Genomic DNA, 17,728 nt, shown 5'->3' on the forward strand with positions numbered 1-17,728 from the left:
AGCACCTGCTGCCTGAATTAGGCAGCTGCTCCACGCAACTCATGCCTATGCTGAAGACATTGCTGTGTATAGTGTCTTGGCAGATGAGCTATCCCATTGTAAAACTCTCCCTGGAGAACAGCATCGGGGTACTTTTAACCTCAGAGCCCCTCTCTTTGGAAGGTGCTCTCTCTGGTAACTTACAACATTGATAGACCATCTGGATAGCACATAAAACGGATCCATTTTATTTAGCATTTAGCCAGTTGACTTGTTTTGGGTCTGCTTTTTTTCCTGTGTTCAACTGTTAGGGTTAGGAGAGCCATGGTAGCCCTCATTGTTGGTGGCTTATAGAATTAAAGCAGCTGGCTACTCTGGTGACAATCAATAAACTAAATGACTTTCCCAAGTGGGTTCCTTTTTAGGCCTTTGTCCTTGAAAAGGATGTGTCCCTTCTTATGTCTTGACCCTGAACCGAGGATGTAAGTCACATCTTCCCCTTCCTGCCCTTCCCAGTGTACATTTTGGTCTGCTGCTGCTGCTGTGTTGCAACTTCTTGGCTGGAAGAGGGCAATGGGCAGGTGAGAGTGAATGCGGAAAGGCACTGGACCCCTGTCCTGGTGGGATAGGCAGGTGCCTGGTCCTCTCCTTGTCCTGGACAGAAGAATGTGCTTCACTCTCAAAGAGATTGAGGCTGAAGACACTGCCTCCCAAAATCACAACCTCCCCTTGAGCATGAGGATGGAGTCAACAGCCTGGAATCATAATTCAGAATAGATGTATTGTGGTCTCTCCTGGGTAGTAGCACAGGAAGAGGAGTCTACTACTGCATTTTGAATTCTAGCATGACTTGGTTGTTGCGTTGTACCTATCTGCAGATGTGCCGACGAGCCTGCACTTCCAGAATATGCTGAAATCCCAGTGGCAGAGCAAGCCCTATGAGAAAATCAAACCTCCCAAAAAGCTCTCCCTCAAGCATAGAGCCTCCATGTCTGCCAGTAGCCTGTCTGACCCTGCTCGCAAGGACCGCCACAAACTGGTCAACTCCTTCTTCACTGCAGCCAGTAAGTATCCACTTTTTTCCTCAAACTAGTACAGGAGTGTCTGTAAACTCCCAACTAATCCTGCTAATGTCCTGAATGTGCTAAATGAGTGCAGTGAAGAAGAAATGTGTGTATGATCGCCCTCTTCAGGGTGCGCTGTAGACTGGGCTTGTGACGATTATATTGCAAAATCTAAAATGGAGCTGAGGTGTGTGCAGGTGTGAACCAAATTGGGTCAAAGTGTCATAGATGCTGTTCCCTGCGCAGGTCAGTGTTTTCCTGGCATAGGCAGTAATAAAGGGATTCACTGCTTTACCTGCATCTGCCCCAGTCCCTGTTGGTGCTGGAGCCCTGACCCATCCGGATCTCCAGTGTTGGCTGTATCTCCTGTGCTAACAGAAAGAGAGGGGAAAGCAGACATTTCACAGCTCTTTTTCTGTTCCCCTCCTCAGAGTGCTCACATCACAAAATCCAACCAAACAAGGCACACAGGCAGCCCTTAGACGATCTAATGGCTGTGCCCAAGGCCAAGAGAGTGCCAGAGCGCTCACTTATCCTGCCTCCTGCACATGACAAAAAGCAGTTGTGGGACTACTCACCTGAGAGAAGCGAAGGTAGGCTCCCACAGCCAGGTCTCACAGGGGGGAGCTTGGGCTTTGCTGCATACCCATCCTCTTTCCCCTTGGTGAAGGGGAGTGTGCTGCTTCTGGGAATAAAGGAGCTGCTGTCACTACTGCAGCTATCCCCTGTGTGCTCTAACAGCTTATTCCCCCAGGGCCTGTAAAGCTGGCAACTGCAGTCGGAGGAAGCTTCTACTTCATGCACAGTGGTCCTCGATGGTTACTTTTAAGCATGTGGTGTAACCTTTTTTGCTAATGTCATTGTCCATTTGTCTCCTTCTCCTGTAGTGTTAAAGCATCACACAGATGTCGGAGGCCCAAGTTACCTATCAGCGACTGCGGCCTCTATGCCCCACAGCCCCATAGTGCGGCAGCTGTCCACATCTTCTGACAGTTCTGCTCCTGCCAGCACAAGTTCACAGGGCGCCTCTAGCATGTCTGTAAGTATCTGATCAGGGCATGGTCATGCATCTGGAGGGGTTGCTGAGCTGCTATCCTGCTCTGGAGATTGCTTGGCTCTCAGCAATCCAGGTTTCCCTCTACTCTGGATAGAAAGAACAGTTCAAGTGTTAGTGTCTGAATTTACTCAGTGGTTCGGTTCCCAATGCTGGGGCTGAGAGTCAGCCATAGATTAATAGTATTGCTGACCACTAGTGAATTCTGGGATTCTAAAAGCAAACTGTAATCTTAATAAGATTCTCAGATTGACCCTGGTTGGTTGACCCTTCTCAACTGGTGGAGTAATTAGATTTTTTCAATATTCTCAATGCTGCCTTCTGCCAAATAATTTTAATTGTCTTCCATAGGTTGAGCTTCAGCTTTAGTGCAAGTCCCAGTCTTTGCCAATCTTTGAGAGAGCCTGGGGATGGCCATGATTAAATCTGATGGGAAGGAGGCACATAGCTGGGTGTCAGTATGCTGATGCCAGCAAAATACTTCCACTTATGATGCTCTTTCATCTGTAGATCTCAAACTGATTTACAAAGGTGGGCCAGCATTATTTCCATTTTTTACAGGTAGGGAGACTTAAGCGGAGAGATGAAGAGACTTGAACTGCTTCACACAGTGAATCACTAGCAGAGTCAGGAATCACGGGTTTCCTCTTTCCTTGTGCCCAGTCAGATAGACAACAGCCCCTGTAGCCCATATCTCCTTGTGATCTTCAGGTTTGCAAAAATATTGAAGAGGAAGCAGGATATGGTCCTTTGGGGATTTTACATCAGAGAGGAACCTTCACCCAGCACTAACTGCTGGAATAGCTTGACTGGAAAGATTAGAACCATGTGATTCCAGCCATTCCCAGATCCTGACATCCTATTGACCTCATGATGAACAGTATTGAATTCTGCTGAACTGTTAAGCAACATCAGCAAGGACAGCTGGCCTCTGTCCATTTCTGTAATTAGCATCTTTGGTGCCATGATCCAGTCTGAAGCATGACTGGAAATGGGCCACGGAACTTGAGAATGAGGTGTTGGAATTGGCCTTTCCTTCACTGCTTCAGTTTATTGTGCCCAGACAGGGAATGTTCTAGAACAGATGATAGTTAGCAAAACATTTAGCATCTATGGTTATCCTTATAATCAGAGACCTGAACAGAGTTTGTTTGACCCAGCTTGTATGACTGGTGCCAGCAGCTTGCCTCTCCAAGTGAGGCAGTAAAAATCCCCTCTAAATAAAGGTCCCAAGCATTTGTCACAAACTTGCACTAGCTAGGACATGTAGAGGTCTCAGGTTGAATGGACCGCTTGTAGCACTGCTGGGACAGAACTAGTTGCTCGGGGTTTATAAATCATCCTACCAGCCAGAATAGTGTGGGTGGTTAGAATGTTGTAGATGCTTTGGAGTTGGAGAAGAAAGATTTTTTTTTTTAAATTTTTTTTAATTTATTTTTTTACAACTGTGTCCTAGTGGCGTAGAAGCTCCTCGTGTTACCTGTGATTGGATTCCTTGCTCACCTCAGCCATTGACATTGCCAGTCTCTTCTCTCCATTTGTCACAGATTGTTGATTAAAGCCAGGTTGACCTGTGGGGAGTTTGTAGAGAAGGCATGCTTTGGGAATTACTGTGAGGAGGATACCTGTCTACTAGGCAGTGGACAAAGGCCCAGCCATTTATTTCACTGTGAACTAACTCAAGTCTTTCTCGTTGATAGTCAAAGTGGAATAGTAAGTTTTATGATACCTTTTTATTGCAGGAGGTATTCTACAAATAAATTCCAGGGCAAGGAATCCATAGACAATCAAACAGCTGTCTGAAGCATTATGTTCAATTTACCTGCCTTTCCCTTTTGCACATCAAACCATTGCCATCTGCCCTTGGGTTTACCCCCTGCCATCTCTGGCAGTTGGGATAAAGTCATGGCCAAAGAAACATCTATGCCTCCAAAAATAATTTAGGGGTGTGCTAGAAGCAGGGAGCACCCATTAACTTCTGTGATAGGATTCTGTGAAGGCTACTTATTTTTCACTGATGCCATCCCTTGCCCTCCTCAGATCCTGGGCTGCACTTGAGGAATGGGAAAGCTTTTTGAGGGGTGGCTTGCCTAATCTGAACGTTCCTAATGCTGGCTGCTGCTGGCTTTTGGTCTCTTTTAGAGTTGCACTTAATTCTTTATTTGTTCCCTGGGACTATGTCAGTGCTTGATGAGCTGACATGTCTGAAAATTCTGGGCGTTTTCTTTTAATTGTACCATGAACTAAACTAACAAAGTGTGGGAAAGACCTGCAAGTTTCAGAACAAGTGGTGAATTTATGTCCGTTTAGACCGCTGATCCTCCCCCCAGTCCTTAGAATTACTAGGAATCTTACAAATAATCCTTAGAGTTGCTAGGAATCTTGTCCTCAAAAGCTGTAGGGTTCAGATGTACTACTTAGAGTCTGCCTGTTAGTTCGAGTATATTCTGAGTGTTTCCATCAGAAATAGAAATCTCTCCATTTTGTCTACAAATATCCAAAGTGTAAAACTTTTTACCTTTTAAACTTAAAATTCCAAAGGGGCAGGAGAGATCCAGGGGATAAATGTGACTTTTAGTCCAGTCAGTTAACCTAAATTTGCATATGCTCTCTGATTGGTCAGCATTGCATCACACCTCAGTACTGATCTCTGAGGAGGTAAACAATAGAAACCTCCAGATGTTTGTCACATGACTGTTTTAAACAAATCCGGAGACAATTTTTTCATGTAGGTAGCAGTACTGTTGAGCTGCCCTCTATGATTCTGTGAGGCTCATTAATCCCTAATGCTTGTGCTTTTGCAGCACTTTTCGTCTAAGCACCTCAAAGCATATTACCCAACTTTTCTTATTTTCTTGTGTTGTTTATCCAGTGTAATTACAGTTGCCTGCATGACTTAATTTTCACAGTAAAAGCCACATGTTCCATGCAGTGGGGAATGGAGGAGACAGATAAAAGGGTAAATTGCAAATCCTCTTTGTAAAGGGGATATGAAGTTGAGTTGAACAGTTTGAGAATCAAGTGTTTTACCAGTTTGTGAAAGACCTGCTCAATGGTATAGCAAGTACCTGAATGTTGGGAGAGATTTTCATAGGCACAGAGGGCATTAAGCACCCAGCTGCCATTGACTTTCAGTGGGAGTTGGGCACTTAACTGTTGTTTGTGCCTTAGTCACCTCCTCTTAAAACCAGGATGGATACAGGTTTAAATAGCACTAGAATTTCTTGAAGCACATGTTGAAAAGTGTAGTAAAGAGCTATAGTTCAAAAATCATTTTGTAAAAAGAGTAAATTTTTCCCTTCAAAATACATGAACTCAATGATGAGTGGAATTCTCTCTGCAGGGAAGGTGGAATCTTAAAGGAACAGTAACATAGATGGGAGCTGTGGCTTTTCCCATTTAGAATTTCCTTTCTGGCTCCTCTTGTTAAATGCAGGAGCGTTGTCTGTCTTTTTAATATTAATAATAAAAAAACCTGCTGGTGAAAGGTATTGGAATTGACAGCTCTGCTGAATGAACCCTCTTTATTCTTAGGCCCGGCCCCCTGCTAACTGCTCTCCTTCCTGATTGGGAGGGGGCACTAAAGCAGATAGGTATCCACATTGCACAAACCTTCTCCACATTTTAGCCCTTGCTGAGCTTCTTGTCAGCACACTCTGCAGAAAGGTTGAATGGACCAAGGAGACTCAGTTCCCCTCTGACACCAAAGGCAGCCTTTGGTGAGGCATTCTGGGGAAGTATTGACACTTAAATTTCTGCAGTGTGCATTGTTCTTGGTCCAGGGACATGCCCCAGCATTGCTCCAAGGCCATCAATCTGGAATCCCTCGCTAGTGCACAATTCACATTAGAAACTTTTCAGTTATGAGACTGATTGATGCTCATTAGAGAAGCAGTCCCACCAGGTTGAAACCTGAGGTCCCCCCTCACTTTCCTCACTGTTTTTTGTCTGTTTTGCAGCAGCCGAGGAGGAGGAGAGGCGAAAGCTCCTTTGATATTAATAACATTGTCATCCCAATGTCTGTTGCTGCAACAACTCGTGTGGAGAAACTACAATACAAAGAAATCCTCACACCGAGGTATGTCTTCGGTCCTTCCCCAGCCTCCATGTATAGTGCTGCCCATTCCCGTTTCCTCTGTCGAAAGTGTAGCATAGTCAGAAACGAAATACTCCTGAAACTTTGCCCCTACTGGAGCTCTCCGCTGGCTGCTAGTGCTGTTCAGGACAATGATTTTCCACCTGCTCAAGTCGATTCCATTATAGGTGGTGAGAGCACGCCCACATGCGCGGTAAGAGATTTTTGCCTTAGCGGTATCCGTAGGGTCGGCTGCGCTGCCCCCTTGAGTGCCACGCTCATGCGCTGGTATATTAGGCGCCCCGGCCCTATGCCCTCTCAGTTCCTTTTTACCGCCCCTGGTTGGTCAGAGCGTTAGCGGTTCTTTACAACCCATTGTTTACTCTCTTTGTATATCATTTGTAGATACTTAGTTAGCCATAAGTTAAGTGTTAGGTTAGTTTGATAGTTAGTCCCTGCTCCAGACATGCTTCAAACCATGCTCCTCATGCAACAGGCCAATGCCTATTAGTGACCCCCATGACAGCTGTTTTCAGTGGGTGGGGGAGTCCCATAGAAAAGACAAGTGTAGGATCTGTAAGAACTTTCACCCAGAGATCCATTTGAGGGCTCTCCTCGTGGAGGCTGCACTTCGTCCTGCGTCGGAGCCCTTCCGCCCAGACCCCACTCCTAGCACCTCAACATGAGTGCAGAGCTCACCACCGGCACTGGGCTCCACCGCCTGGCACCATTCCCCTCACCAGTGCCTAAGAAACAGCAAAAGAAGAGGAGCTCCCTGGCACCAGAGAGGAAGGGGGCTTGGAGCAAAGGACTATGTCAGGTCACATGCCCACCCCACGGGGTGATCAGGGGGACCGCTGTGATCAGACCCCCTAGCCCAGCCAGGGATCTGCCTCCAGCTCCCAGGGCTCTTGTTGCCCGAGGCAGCCCCGGCAGCCAAAGAACAAGTAGCAACACTGCAGATGCCGTGCCAGGCACCAAACGCAGCTAAGACCTTAATGTCCAAGGGCAAGCCGGTCATGGGACTGCCCCATAGGGCAGTGGAGCAACCTTGGTCCCTGGGCTGCAGGCGTAGATTCCCATCACCACGGCCTAGGACCCGGCACCACAACCTCTGTCTTTGGTCAGAAGGCCCAGGTCCCTGATGACGTGCTCTCCCCCTATGAGGCATGGGACACTGGAGTCAAGGCATCAGTCCCTGTACCCTCGTTAGTGGCAAGCCTCCCACCAGACATCACCAGGGCGCAGGTCACCATCGCCTACACGATCTCCCAGGCGTTGATCCCCGCTGGTGCAGGATCACGCCCAGTCGCGGCACCTGTCTCCACCTCCCCAGTACCGCTTGTCGGGCATGCACTGATCCTCGCCCTCTTCTTACTGGTTGCCAACAAGGGTCAGTCGGCAGACTCGGGCATCCATGGCTCCGCTCTGGTCACCAGAGGGGCGGTGGTCCAAGTTGGAGCAGGAGTTGAGCCCCTCGCAAGGAAGGGTGAATCATCACCAACCCACAAGGCCAGCACGGTGTCCACAGTGGCGGCATGGCAGCGGGATCGTGGCCTGCTTAGTTGCTATACTGGAACCCATGGGGCGTGCCTGTCATGCCGGTCCTGTGCTCCCACCATGCCTCCCTGACCACTTCGGAAAAACTGCCGCCAGCACCAGAGTCAGAACACGGTGCCGAGTCCGACCCGAGGGCAGCACAGCAGGCTCCGACACTGAAGGAGCTGACCCCAGAGAGGGAAGGGGAAGCTGCCCCTCCCTCTGCCATGCAGTTGTCGTTTCCAAAGGAAGTGGTGGCGGGCTCCTCCCAAATGGGCAGACCCCCCTCCCCCCGCCCCGACTACTTCAAAGAGCACCAGGCCCTCCTTAAGAGTGGCTGCCAATTTAAACTTGAAGATTGAAGAGTTGGCGGAGGAGTCCGAAACGGTGGTCCAGGTCCTGATGGACAGTACAGCGGCAATGTTATGTATCAGCAAGCAAGGCGGAGCCAGATCGTCTGCCCTTTGCCAAGAAGCCCTCAGGCTCTGGGACTTTGTGTACATCATGACATCCATCTCGTAGCTGCACACCTCCCTGGGGCCAAGAGCGCTTTGGCAGATTGCCTCAGCAGGACCTTCTCGTCTCGCCACAAGTGGTCCCTCCATCCGGAGGTGGTCAGTGTCATCTTCCAGAGATGAGACTACCCGGGTGGACCCGTTCGCATCCAGGCAGAACAGGAAATGCCACATTTTCTGCTCCATTTAGGGGATTGACAGAGGCTCCCTGTTGGACACTTCTGCTCCTGTGGTTGGGGGCTCTGTCGTATGCCTTCCTCGCAGTGCCGTTGATCCACAGAGTCCTGATGAAGGTCAAGCAGGGCAGGGCGAAGGTGATCCTCATAGTGCCAACTTGGCCGCGCCAGCTCTGGTTCAGCATGCTGCTGGACGTCTCGGTGGCTGTTCCGTTACAGCTACCACTGTGGCCAGACCTGCTCTCCCAAAACCAGGGCAGTCTTCTGTGTCCGAACCTGGCGGCGCTGCACCTGACAGCTTGGCTGCCGCATTGTTAAATGCGCAAGAGCAGGAGGGCTTGGCCAGTGTCCATCAGGTCCTGTTGGGCAGCAGAAAGCCCCACACCAGAGCAACCTACCTGGCCACATGGAAGCGGTTCACATATGGGACCTTGGACAAAAGGCATTCGGCCTGAGTGAGCCTTGCTGCAGTTGATCCTGGACTACCTTCTGCATCTCCAGTTCCAAGGCCTGTCCCTTTCATCTATTAAGGTCCACTTGGCCACTATCTCGGCCTTCCATCCGCTGCTGGAGGGCAGGTTGGTTTTCGCCTAGGACATGACTGCCAGGTTCCTCAAGGGCCGCGAGCACCTCTACCCGCATGTCAGAGACCCCGTCCCCCTGTGGGATCTGAATCTTCTGTTGTCACAGCTCACTGGACACCTCCCACCCCCCCACCCCCCCCCGAGCATTTAGCTTCCTGCTCTCTACTTCTCCTTTCCTGGAAGGCCGCGTTCATGGTTGCAATTCAGCAGCAATTGGAATTTAATTTGCAAACTGGACACCATTAAATTAGGCTTGAATAAAGACTGGGAGTGGATGTGTCATTACACAAAGTAAAACTATTTCCCCATGTTTGTTTTTCCCCCCCTCCTGTTCCTCACACGTTCTTGTCAACTGCTGGAAATGGCCCATCTTGATTATCACTACAAAAGGTTTTTTTTTTCCTCTCCCGCTGGTAATAGCTCACCTTAACTGATCACTCTTGTTGTAGTGTGCATGGTAATACCCATTGTTTCTTGTTCTCTGTGTATATAAAATGGTCCTGTATTTTCCCCTGCATGCAGCTGATGAAGTGAGCTGTAGCCCACAAAAGCTTATGCTCAAATAAATTTGTTAGCCTCTAAGGTGCCACAAATACTCCTGTTCATTTTTCTGATTTTAAAAGGATGCTGTCTCGTCATTACCCAATATTACGTTTTGTAAAATAAAACTTTTATGGAACACACAACCAATAGAAATGTTATCAAATTCTAAAAATTCCAGTGTAAACCATTTTTAAACAAGTGAAGTGTTCCCTTGCAGTATTTGTAACCTAAACACTGCAGCACTGTGCAATAGTGTGTGACAACTGAAGTGATTCGAAACAAAAGTGAAATTGAGACTGTTTAACAATCCATGCTGAGTGAAGTGCAGAAACTGAACAAACAGCAAAAATGGTGAACAGTAAATTAGTTTAGAATGTGTTATGTCAGCACCGCAGGAGAGATCATTTGGCTTTTTAAAAATATTATATCTATGTGTCAGAGGCAGTCTGTTTTCACCCCTGGCGTTCCCTAGTCTTCCCAGTGCTGGCTCGGTGTGGGGTTGCTCTGCAGAATCTAAACTACAATACTTCCTCCTCCTGCTGCAGGCTCTGCCAGCTGCAGCACAGCAAGAGCTGACCAGCACTGACAAGAGTTGGGCTGGGGAGATGGAATGGTTTGGTCCAGGGGAGCATTTAATGGAGAGGAACAACAGCAGGGGGCATGTCTTAAGAGAAGGGCTAGAAAAAGCCACCTTATTTTATTTTATTCCCCTCCCCCCCACCCCCCAAGAACCCACAGGGAGGGCAGAGTTGGAAGGACAAAACCTGGAAGGAGAGTTGGACGGACAACATCTGGGAGGAGCAAAGTTGGGGGAGGGGATCCTGTCTCCTTCATTGCTTTACCCATGGTTGTACCTCTGGTGCCTATTGAGCATGTTCAGAAACCGGTTGTCACTTGCATGGAATGACGTTCAGTCATCACGGAGCAGTGTAGTACCGGACGTGGAAAATTTCACATGCATTTGAAACTGTAGGGGGAGCTTAGGTGACAGACTATAACTGCTTGAATTGGAATTTGTCACTAATAGTAGTAGGTTTTTATCCTTTCTGTAGGCCACCACTCACTAAGGGGACAAAATTTAACACATGTACGAGGTGTGTTTACCACTCCTCTCCTCTCTGGTCCCCCCAAGGCTACATGGCTGTGTTACATGCTTTGCTATGGCAGGGATTGACCTTGATTTCAATGGTGTATTGCAGCTGGCGTGAAGTGGATATCAGTGCTCTGAAAGTGAACCCTGATGAAGACAATGAGGAGGTAATGCTGATCGCTTTATATCTGTAACTAATTTGGGAGCTTCCTTTCAAGTAGGATGTGCTGCACAAGAGAGAGTGAAGTGCCTGGAAAGCAGATGCTGAAGGATCAAGAAGAACCTCAGAAGAGAGGTGTGGGGTCTCCTTTTTGTGTTTATGGAGGATGGCATCTTGGTTAGGCAGTAGGAGACCAGTAGGAAGTGTTTGATCAGTTCATCCTCCTTTTCAGCAAAAGGTGGGGAAGGAAGAGGCTGCTGAGGTAGAAGAAGCTAGTTTATTTCTCTGCATGTGTATCAGTTGCAGCCAGGAGTCTGGCTTCTTTCATGAGGTGCCTCAGGGTAGCAGGCTCTTAGCCTTTTAGGGAGACCTGAGGTCTTGTCTACACAGAAAAGCTTTACCACTTTCATTGGTATAATTCTAACAATATTAGTTAAACCAATATAGCTATACCAGTATGAGCCCCTGTGTGGACACTCTTAATTCTGGAATTCTGTTTAGCTCATGTCCCTTCCTAAGCAACATAAGCTAAACCGAAAAAAAAATCCTCTTACAGTCCTCCAGGTAGATCAGTTTAAATTCACACCTTGGCTTATGCCAGTATAAGTTGGCTGTGTAGGCAGGCCCTTAGTGTAAAAGATATCACACTAACGTGACATCCCTTTCCAGATTGAGGACCTGTCTGATTCAGCCTTTGCTGCTCTTCATGCCAAGTGTGAAGAGATGGAGCGGGCAAGGTGGCTCTGGAGCACCAGTCTGCCCCCTCAGCGGCGAGGCAGCAGGTAAGCCTAGCAGCATGTTCTCGGCAGCTGTGGTGTCCCAGCACTCCGATGCCACTGTAACACATGTTCAGTGGGTGCCAACTACTGCTCCTCAGTTCTGCCATGTGAGCCTTGTGTGGGAAGGCTGTCCTTACTCCAGCTTCTCGTGCAGTTGTGCCATCTTTCTACAGAGAGGGGCGTGCGTATCTGGGAGTAGGGTGCAAAAGACTGATCTACAGAGGTTCATATCCTGAAAGGCAGTAGTGTTGGAGAATCTGAGATGGCCCTTTGTACTGTAGGGGCAGTGTGTTGTTGGACTTGTGGGAAGGAATGGTGTCTCTGTAGAGAAACACAGACCATGGAACTGGTAAGCTATCAGTTGGGGCAGACCATTTGTGGTGATGATGGTGAGTAAAATTATGCCTTCAGCTTTGGGGCTGAGCTTTCCCAATGAGGTGTCCTCATACAAATTGTCTGTCCCCATCTGATGTCAGAAATGTATGAGGAAATCATGTGGAACTTTGCAGAAACCATGGTAGTTAGATCCTATTATGTTGTGATCATCTAGATGGTTAATAATTCTATTTTAACCATCATTTCAACCTATTTACCAGTTACAAAAATAAGGCTTACTAGTCTGTAATTCTCCAGACATAACCCAGTACCTTTTAAAAGGTACTGGGTATAACATTCATTCCCCAGCTAAGCCACTTCCTTCTTAAGTAACTTCAGAACACTTAAGTGTACCCTCTGGATTTGATGACTAATTCTGTCTAGTTTATCAGTTTGTTCCAGTACCTCTTTTTCTGATACCTCCAACTCTGAGTACCGCATCTGTACTACCAGAAGAGTAAGTCTGGGGTAGATAATATCCCAGCATTCTCTGTTGTGAAGAGCGATGCAGATAAATTGTCTAGCTTCTTTGTAATGTTGTTCTCATCCTTAATTGTTCGAGCAGACCTCCTATTGATGATCTCATGGTCTTCCTGGCTCTGATAAACTGGAAGAATTTCTTGGCTGTTTTTGTGTTTGGCTTTTTATTCTTCAAATTCTCTCTTAGCCCTTCTGATTTTCTTCCTGCTATAGCTTATGCTCCTTTTTTACTAGGGTTGGATTTCAATATTTTGAAGGACGTGTTTACCTCAGACAGCCCTTTTGAACCTTGCCATTGAGCCAAACACTGGTTTACTTGCTTCCTGATTCCCTTTTTGTTTAGATGTACGCATGCCTTTAATGAAGGGTTTTAAATCCCTCAATTTTGACTTTTAAGTCTTTGACAAGCTTCCTTATTTTTATGTTCCCTTTCCAAAGTTTAGGTTTTGGCTCCTATCCTCCCCCAAAGAATGTCAAGCTTAATTATATTTTGGTCACTATTTAGCTGTTTGAACAAATGTCTTTGTTACTTAGTGTACAGATGTTATCAGGAGAATACTTGGGAAAACTTACCTAAGTGTCCGACTCTGTGGGGTGGCTTATAATTACTACTATAATTGTACAGCACTCAAAGTGTAGCAGACGTGTGCCACAGAAACAGCCCCTCCCCCCAAAAACCCCACAATTGTCCCAAAGAGGTTATTCGGAGTTTGACATGATGCCGCGAAACAATGATCGTGGGATGGAGGGGTCAGGTTGCAGTACTGAGTCCAAACAGTGACTCCTCATTGGTATGTGCACATCTTGATGATTGCCTTGCAAGTAGTGACAGAGATCGTGTGGTAACAGTGTTATAGGGGGTGAGCTGGCAACGAATGAGGTTTTTGCAGAATGACAGCGGACTTTCAGACTGCAGTAGTGAAACGTAAAATGGGAACTTAAAAAATACGTGTTTTTTTTTTTTAAATTCCAGGTCTTACAGATCAGCAGACGGTCGGACAACCCCTCAGCTGGGGAACCCCTCCACTCCCCAGCCACCATCACCCGATGTGGGCAACTGCCACTCCCATTCTGAATTCTCACCACGCAGTCCCGTCAGCCCTGAACTGCACTCTGCCCCTCTCACGCCTGTTTCCCGTGACTCCATGCGGCTCTTGTCCAGTGAGGACACCCGTTGTTCCACACCCGAGGCTGGCCTTGACGAACAGGTGGGTGACTGTTTTGACTTCTTGTCCCCTCTGGCTGGTGGAAGGGTCCAGATGCATACACGTTACTGAGAAGCTGTGTTATTTTTGAGGCTAAATGTGAAATTCAAATTTTTGGTTTGTTTTTCACTGTGGAATATATTTACTGTGGTGAATTGCTGAGAATCTGTGTATGGGAAATTCAGTTTGCTGAACTGAATGGAAAAATCCATTCTCATTCAGCTTTGGCAGGCAAGATCTGACCTCTCTGGCAGTTTTTCCTTTGGGCACTCATCCTCCATGTGCGTGCCCTAAGAACCCTGTCATGTTACAATAGTAACATGGGAACAAATCATCACAATGCTAGCCTTTACACGACAAAATGAACCCTAATGAGGCTTTCTGCAGGAAGTGCATTCATCTTATTGACCTTTGATGGGTGTTTTAGTTTTTCTAACACCTACGTTGTGATTCTTCTCTCTTTAAAACCTCGCCAGCAAGCTGAACAGCCAGGAGAAGGGAATTCTTGTTGGGAGGTCTGAATTGAGACCTTCCTTGGTCCATGTGACCCATTTAATGTGCAAGGGGGGCTAATATCCAATGATACTTCCCATTTGCATCAATAAAAGGTCACTTTTTTTTTTTCATGGTATGTGTGGGAATTAATCTAGTTGTGGTCCTGGCTGGCTGTGGTTGCTTGACCCTGCTAGAAAAACAGGCATACAGGTGCTTCGTTGGTCACAGGGGGCCTCTGGCAGCTGGGTGCTGGCTCTGCTGTGGTCTGTCTGTGCCAGCATGGGGGGGAGTTGACTTTGCCCTGGTCCCTTGGGGAACCTCCCCCTGCTAATGGCTGAACCTGCGCAATATGTGAAGCACCTTTAAACGGAGCATTGGCTAGGGCTGCCATATGTCAAGGATGAATGGGAAACAGGAAGATGACTCCGGGGGGGATATCCTAAACCACAGAGAGTTTACCCAGACAGAGCCTCTGAGCATGTGTCTGTATGCGCGCCCTGTGAACAGCTCCGCCTCTCGTTCCCCTTCAGGCTGTGCAGCCCTGGGAGCGACGCTACTTCCCGCTCTCCTACAACCCCAGGACAGAGTGCGAGGACCAATCTGATCCCCAGGACCGGCTGTCCCGCTGCACCCGGCGCACATCAGGCAGCAAGTCATCCCGGGAGATGGACAGCGCCCTCCCCTTGCCCGCCCTCCCCAGCCCCAAGAGCCGGCACCCAGCAGTGGCCTCCTCAGCAGCAGCGACAGCAGTTCAGCGGCCAGCACACAGATAGAGACGGACAGGAAGGAATGAACAAAACCAACACAGAACTAACTCTTGGCATTAAAGCTTCCGAAATCTGCGTTTGATATTCAAACATCCTGCCGGGAATTTTCACAGTTTTTAGTGAATTTAAGGAGTTTAGAAACTGTTTTTTTTTGTTTGTTTGGGTTGTTTTTTTTTTTTCCATGTTTCCTTGTCACACAATAAGAGCACCCCAGCTTCCTCCCAGCAGAGTGAAGCCTCGGGAGGAGAGCAGCCTGCCAGACACCCTTCCGCCCCTCCCCCTTAGGTGTATGATTCTAGAGCACAGGATTTAGCTGACTAGCAGACTTTGGGGATTTTTTTCTCAAGCGAAAGGGTATTTTTCTCTTACTCTCTGCTGCCTGCTGCCTCCTCCCTGAAAAGTTTTAGTGGAGTGAAATTAGTGGTGAAAAGTGATGTCTTTGGAATGCAACCTCCCGCACTAGCTGTCTCTCCCCATGTGCAGAGCTGAGATCTGCAGTCCCTGCACACACTCTCCCTGTCATTTTGTTCCCTAGGTTGTAGTTCCAAGTATTCTCTCCATGATTCCCCCAGGCTGCATTGCCCTTCATTTCTTCCTTTCTCCACTCCTGCTTTTAGAGCAGCTGTTCGCTTCATGGAGGACAAGCCTTCCTGTCACTTGGGGAAAGGAGGTCCCCTCATTAGCTGCTTCGTGCACAGCTCCCTGTGGGAGAGTGGGATTTGGGAAGCAGTCTTGTTCAGTTCACACCCTGTGGTTTTTATACTGGGTGGGGGGCAGAGAAGTGGGAGTCCAGCCCAGCATGTTCTGGTGCTTCAGCAGGAGCAGAGTTTATCCAGCACCCTTCAGGACTCCTTCTGCTGAGATCTGACTTGCTGCTGGCACCAGTACACGCTTTGATACAGGAAATGCAATTCTGTGACCGACACTTTAATTTGCCTTCGTGGTTTTTTACCCACCGCAATTAGAAAATTTCAGGCGAGGTTAGCAGCTGGCCATCAGAATGTCACTTCTGTTGTTACTGTTACTGCTTAGAAAGCATGATGAGCTGCAGATGCCAGGAGTAGGACTCAGCAATTCACCATGTGAAGTCTGTAGGCTGCAGTGCACAGGCCGCTAATGTTTGTTTCGCTTAAATTGGTTTGATCTATTTAAAAAAAAAGTCCTAAGAAAAAGCAAGTGTCGTGTGCTGCTCGAAGTCCAGCTCAGTAGAGCCTTGGCTGCTTGCTTAGGAAAAGATCAGGACTTGTTTTTCACCACTGCTTAACTCCACTTCCACACAAATTTTGAAAACAAATGTTTAGTCAGTTTCATTTTTGAGGACTTTTTGGTCTGATGATCATAAAGTTTGACAGGTATTTTACTTTAAAATGGCACCACCGCTGGCCCCTCCTCCTCTAGAGACTCCTGGATCCCACACACCGTTCCCATCTGTAATGTTTTCTGACCCTGACGGTGTGGCTGTTGGTCCCTGTCCTGTTGTTAGCATTGTGCCTGTCTTATGTATAATCACATCACCAAAAAAGGAAAAAAAAGACAAAGGACATAATTTTTTTTTCCATTTTGTAATCGTAAAGAAATAGTAGCTAAACTGCTTAATGGTTGGGGTTTTTTCACAATTTTCAACATTATCTAGTGTTCTTTGGTTCTGTTCTAGTTTAAAGGATTTGTCATCGTTTCTTTAAAAAAAAAAAAAAAAAAAAAAAAAAAAACCAATGCTACCATATCCCTTTGCATAAGTGCTTTTCTATTTATAAGGTTGAAAATTCTGAATAACCCTTTTAGCATTATAAAAAACCACAAAAAAACCACCTTGTATTTTGTAAATATTTTTCTTTTCCTGCTTTGAGCTGTGTAATGTCCTTGTTCTATAGAAACGCTTTTCTTCTGAGAAGCTGATCTTTGTTAATGTCCTGATTCTGTTTGCAAAGCACAAATGTGCTTATAAAAAAAAAAAAGAAAAGATTAAAAAAAATTTAAAAAATGGAGTGTGCGATGCGAAGCCCCTTTTGTGACCTTCCCAGTGGTGTGGGGTCAGCAGCATGATGACCAGGAATAGAATTTAGGGTTCCTGACCCCAGGGCCCTTGCTCTAGCTGTCTTGCTGATGCTCTGAAGTTCTCTGTTTACTTACAGAAGTGGGTGAGCAAGTCCCACCTTCCCTTTCTGCACTGGAGGGTGCCCAGGTGCCTTCACTGCACAGTAACATTGCTGCCTTTCACCTCTACCCCACAGAAATAACTAAAGGCAGCTACTCTAGCAGCTCGGGTTTCATAGTGATGGTGTCACTCTCCTCTCCAATCCTGCACCAGAGGCAGGGACATCCAGCTTGGTTGGAGGCCCTTATTTCTAAGGTAAAATAACATGCAGCAAATGCAAGTGGGGGGTGGGGAGGGATCGCAGCTGTTATGGTAAAGGAGCAATCAGCATAGGGCATGGTTTGCTTCTGCAGTTCATCTTTTAAACATTTGTTTCCAAGTGTTTCTCACTTTTGGATCAACCCTGTCACACCCCATATCTGTGTCCTTTGTGGAAGAACTTTTCCCTTAGGAGGGCCCCATTTATTGGCAGTGGAGAGCTCCAGCAGCTGCAGAAAGCCGTGGCAGATTAGGTCATGTTGTTATGATGTTCTCTCCAGCCATGTCCAGAAGCTGTTTGAGCCTCATGCGTTCCTCTTTCTCTCCCCAGTAAAACCTCCTTGGCTGGTTCGTTCTTCCCCGTGCTCTCCAGCAGGTGTGTTCAAGCTAAGCCTTACCTGACTGAGGCATACATGGCATGATCTGTCCATCCTTATGACTAAACATCTCAACCCAGGCGTTTGAGGCCAAACCTTGACTGGGCTGGAGAGGGCA

General features: G+C 47.3%; 1 protein-coding gene across 12 annotated transcripts in view; it reads left to right on the forward strand.

Annotated features, from left to right (window-relative positions):
- KANSL1 (KAT8 regulatory NSL complex subunit 1) overlaps positions 1–16,865 on the forward strand; it is a 173,035-nt gene extending 156,170 nt beyond the window's left edge. For 4 of the 12 annotated variants that reach the window (XM_043536792.1, XM_043536793.1, XM_037887124.2 and 1 more), the window contains 7 exons: positions 858–1,043; positions 1,931–2,082; positions 6,057–6,175; positions 10,729–10,786; positions 11,449–11,561; positions 13,387–13,621; positions 14,644–16,865. In XM_043536792.1, coding sequence (XP_043392727.1) covers positions 858–1,043; positions 1,931–2,082; positions 6,057–6,175; positions 10,729–10,786; positions 11,449–11,561; positions 13,387–13,621; positions 14,644–14,886 — 1,106 coding nt within the window. In that variant the 3' untranslated portion in view covers positions 14,887–16,865. Of the gene's footprint in view, positions 1–857; positions 1,044–1,474; positions 1,637–1,930; positions 2,083–6,056; positions 6,176–10,728; positions 10,787–11,448; positions 11,562–13,386; positions 13,622–14,643 lie in introns of all 12 variants that reach the window. The other 8 variants (XM_043536795.1, XM_043536797.1, XM_043536791.1 and 5 more) reach the window with 3 other exon arrangements.
- Positions 16,866–17,728: the final 863 nt, after the last annotated feature.

This window comes from Chelonia mydas, chromosome 27, assembly GCF_015237465.2.
Source record: "Chelonia mydas isolate rCheMyd1 chromosome 27, rCheMyd1.pri.v2, whole genome shotgun sequence".
NCBI classification, from domain to species: Eukaryota; Metazoa; Chordata; order Testudines; family Cheloniidae; genus Chelonia; species Chelonia mydas.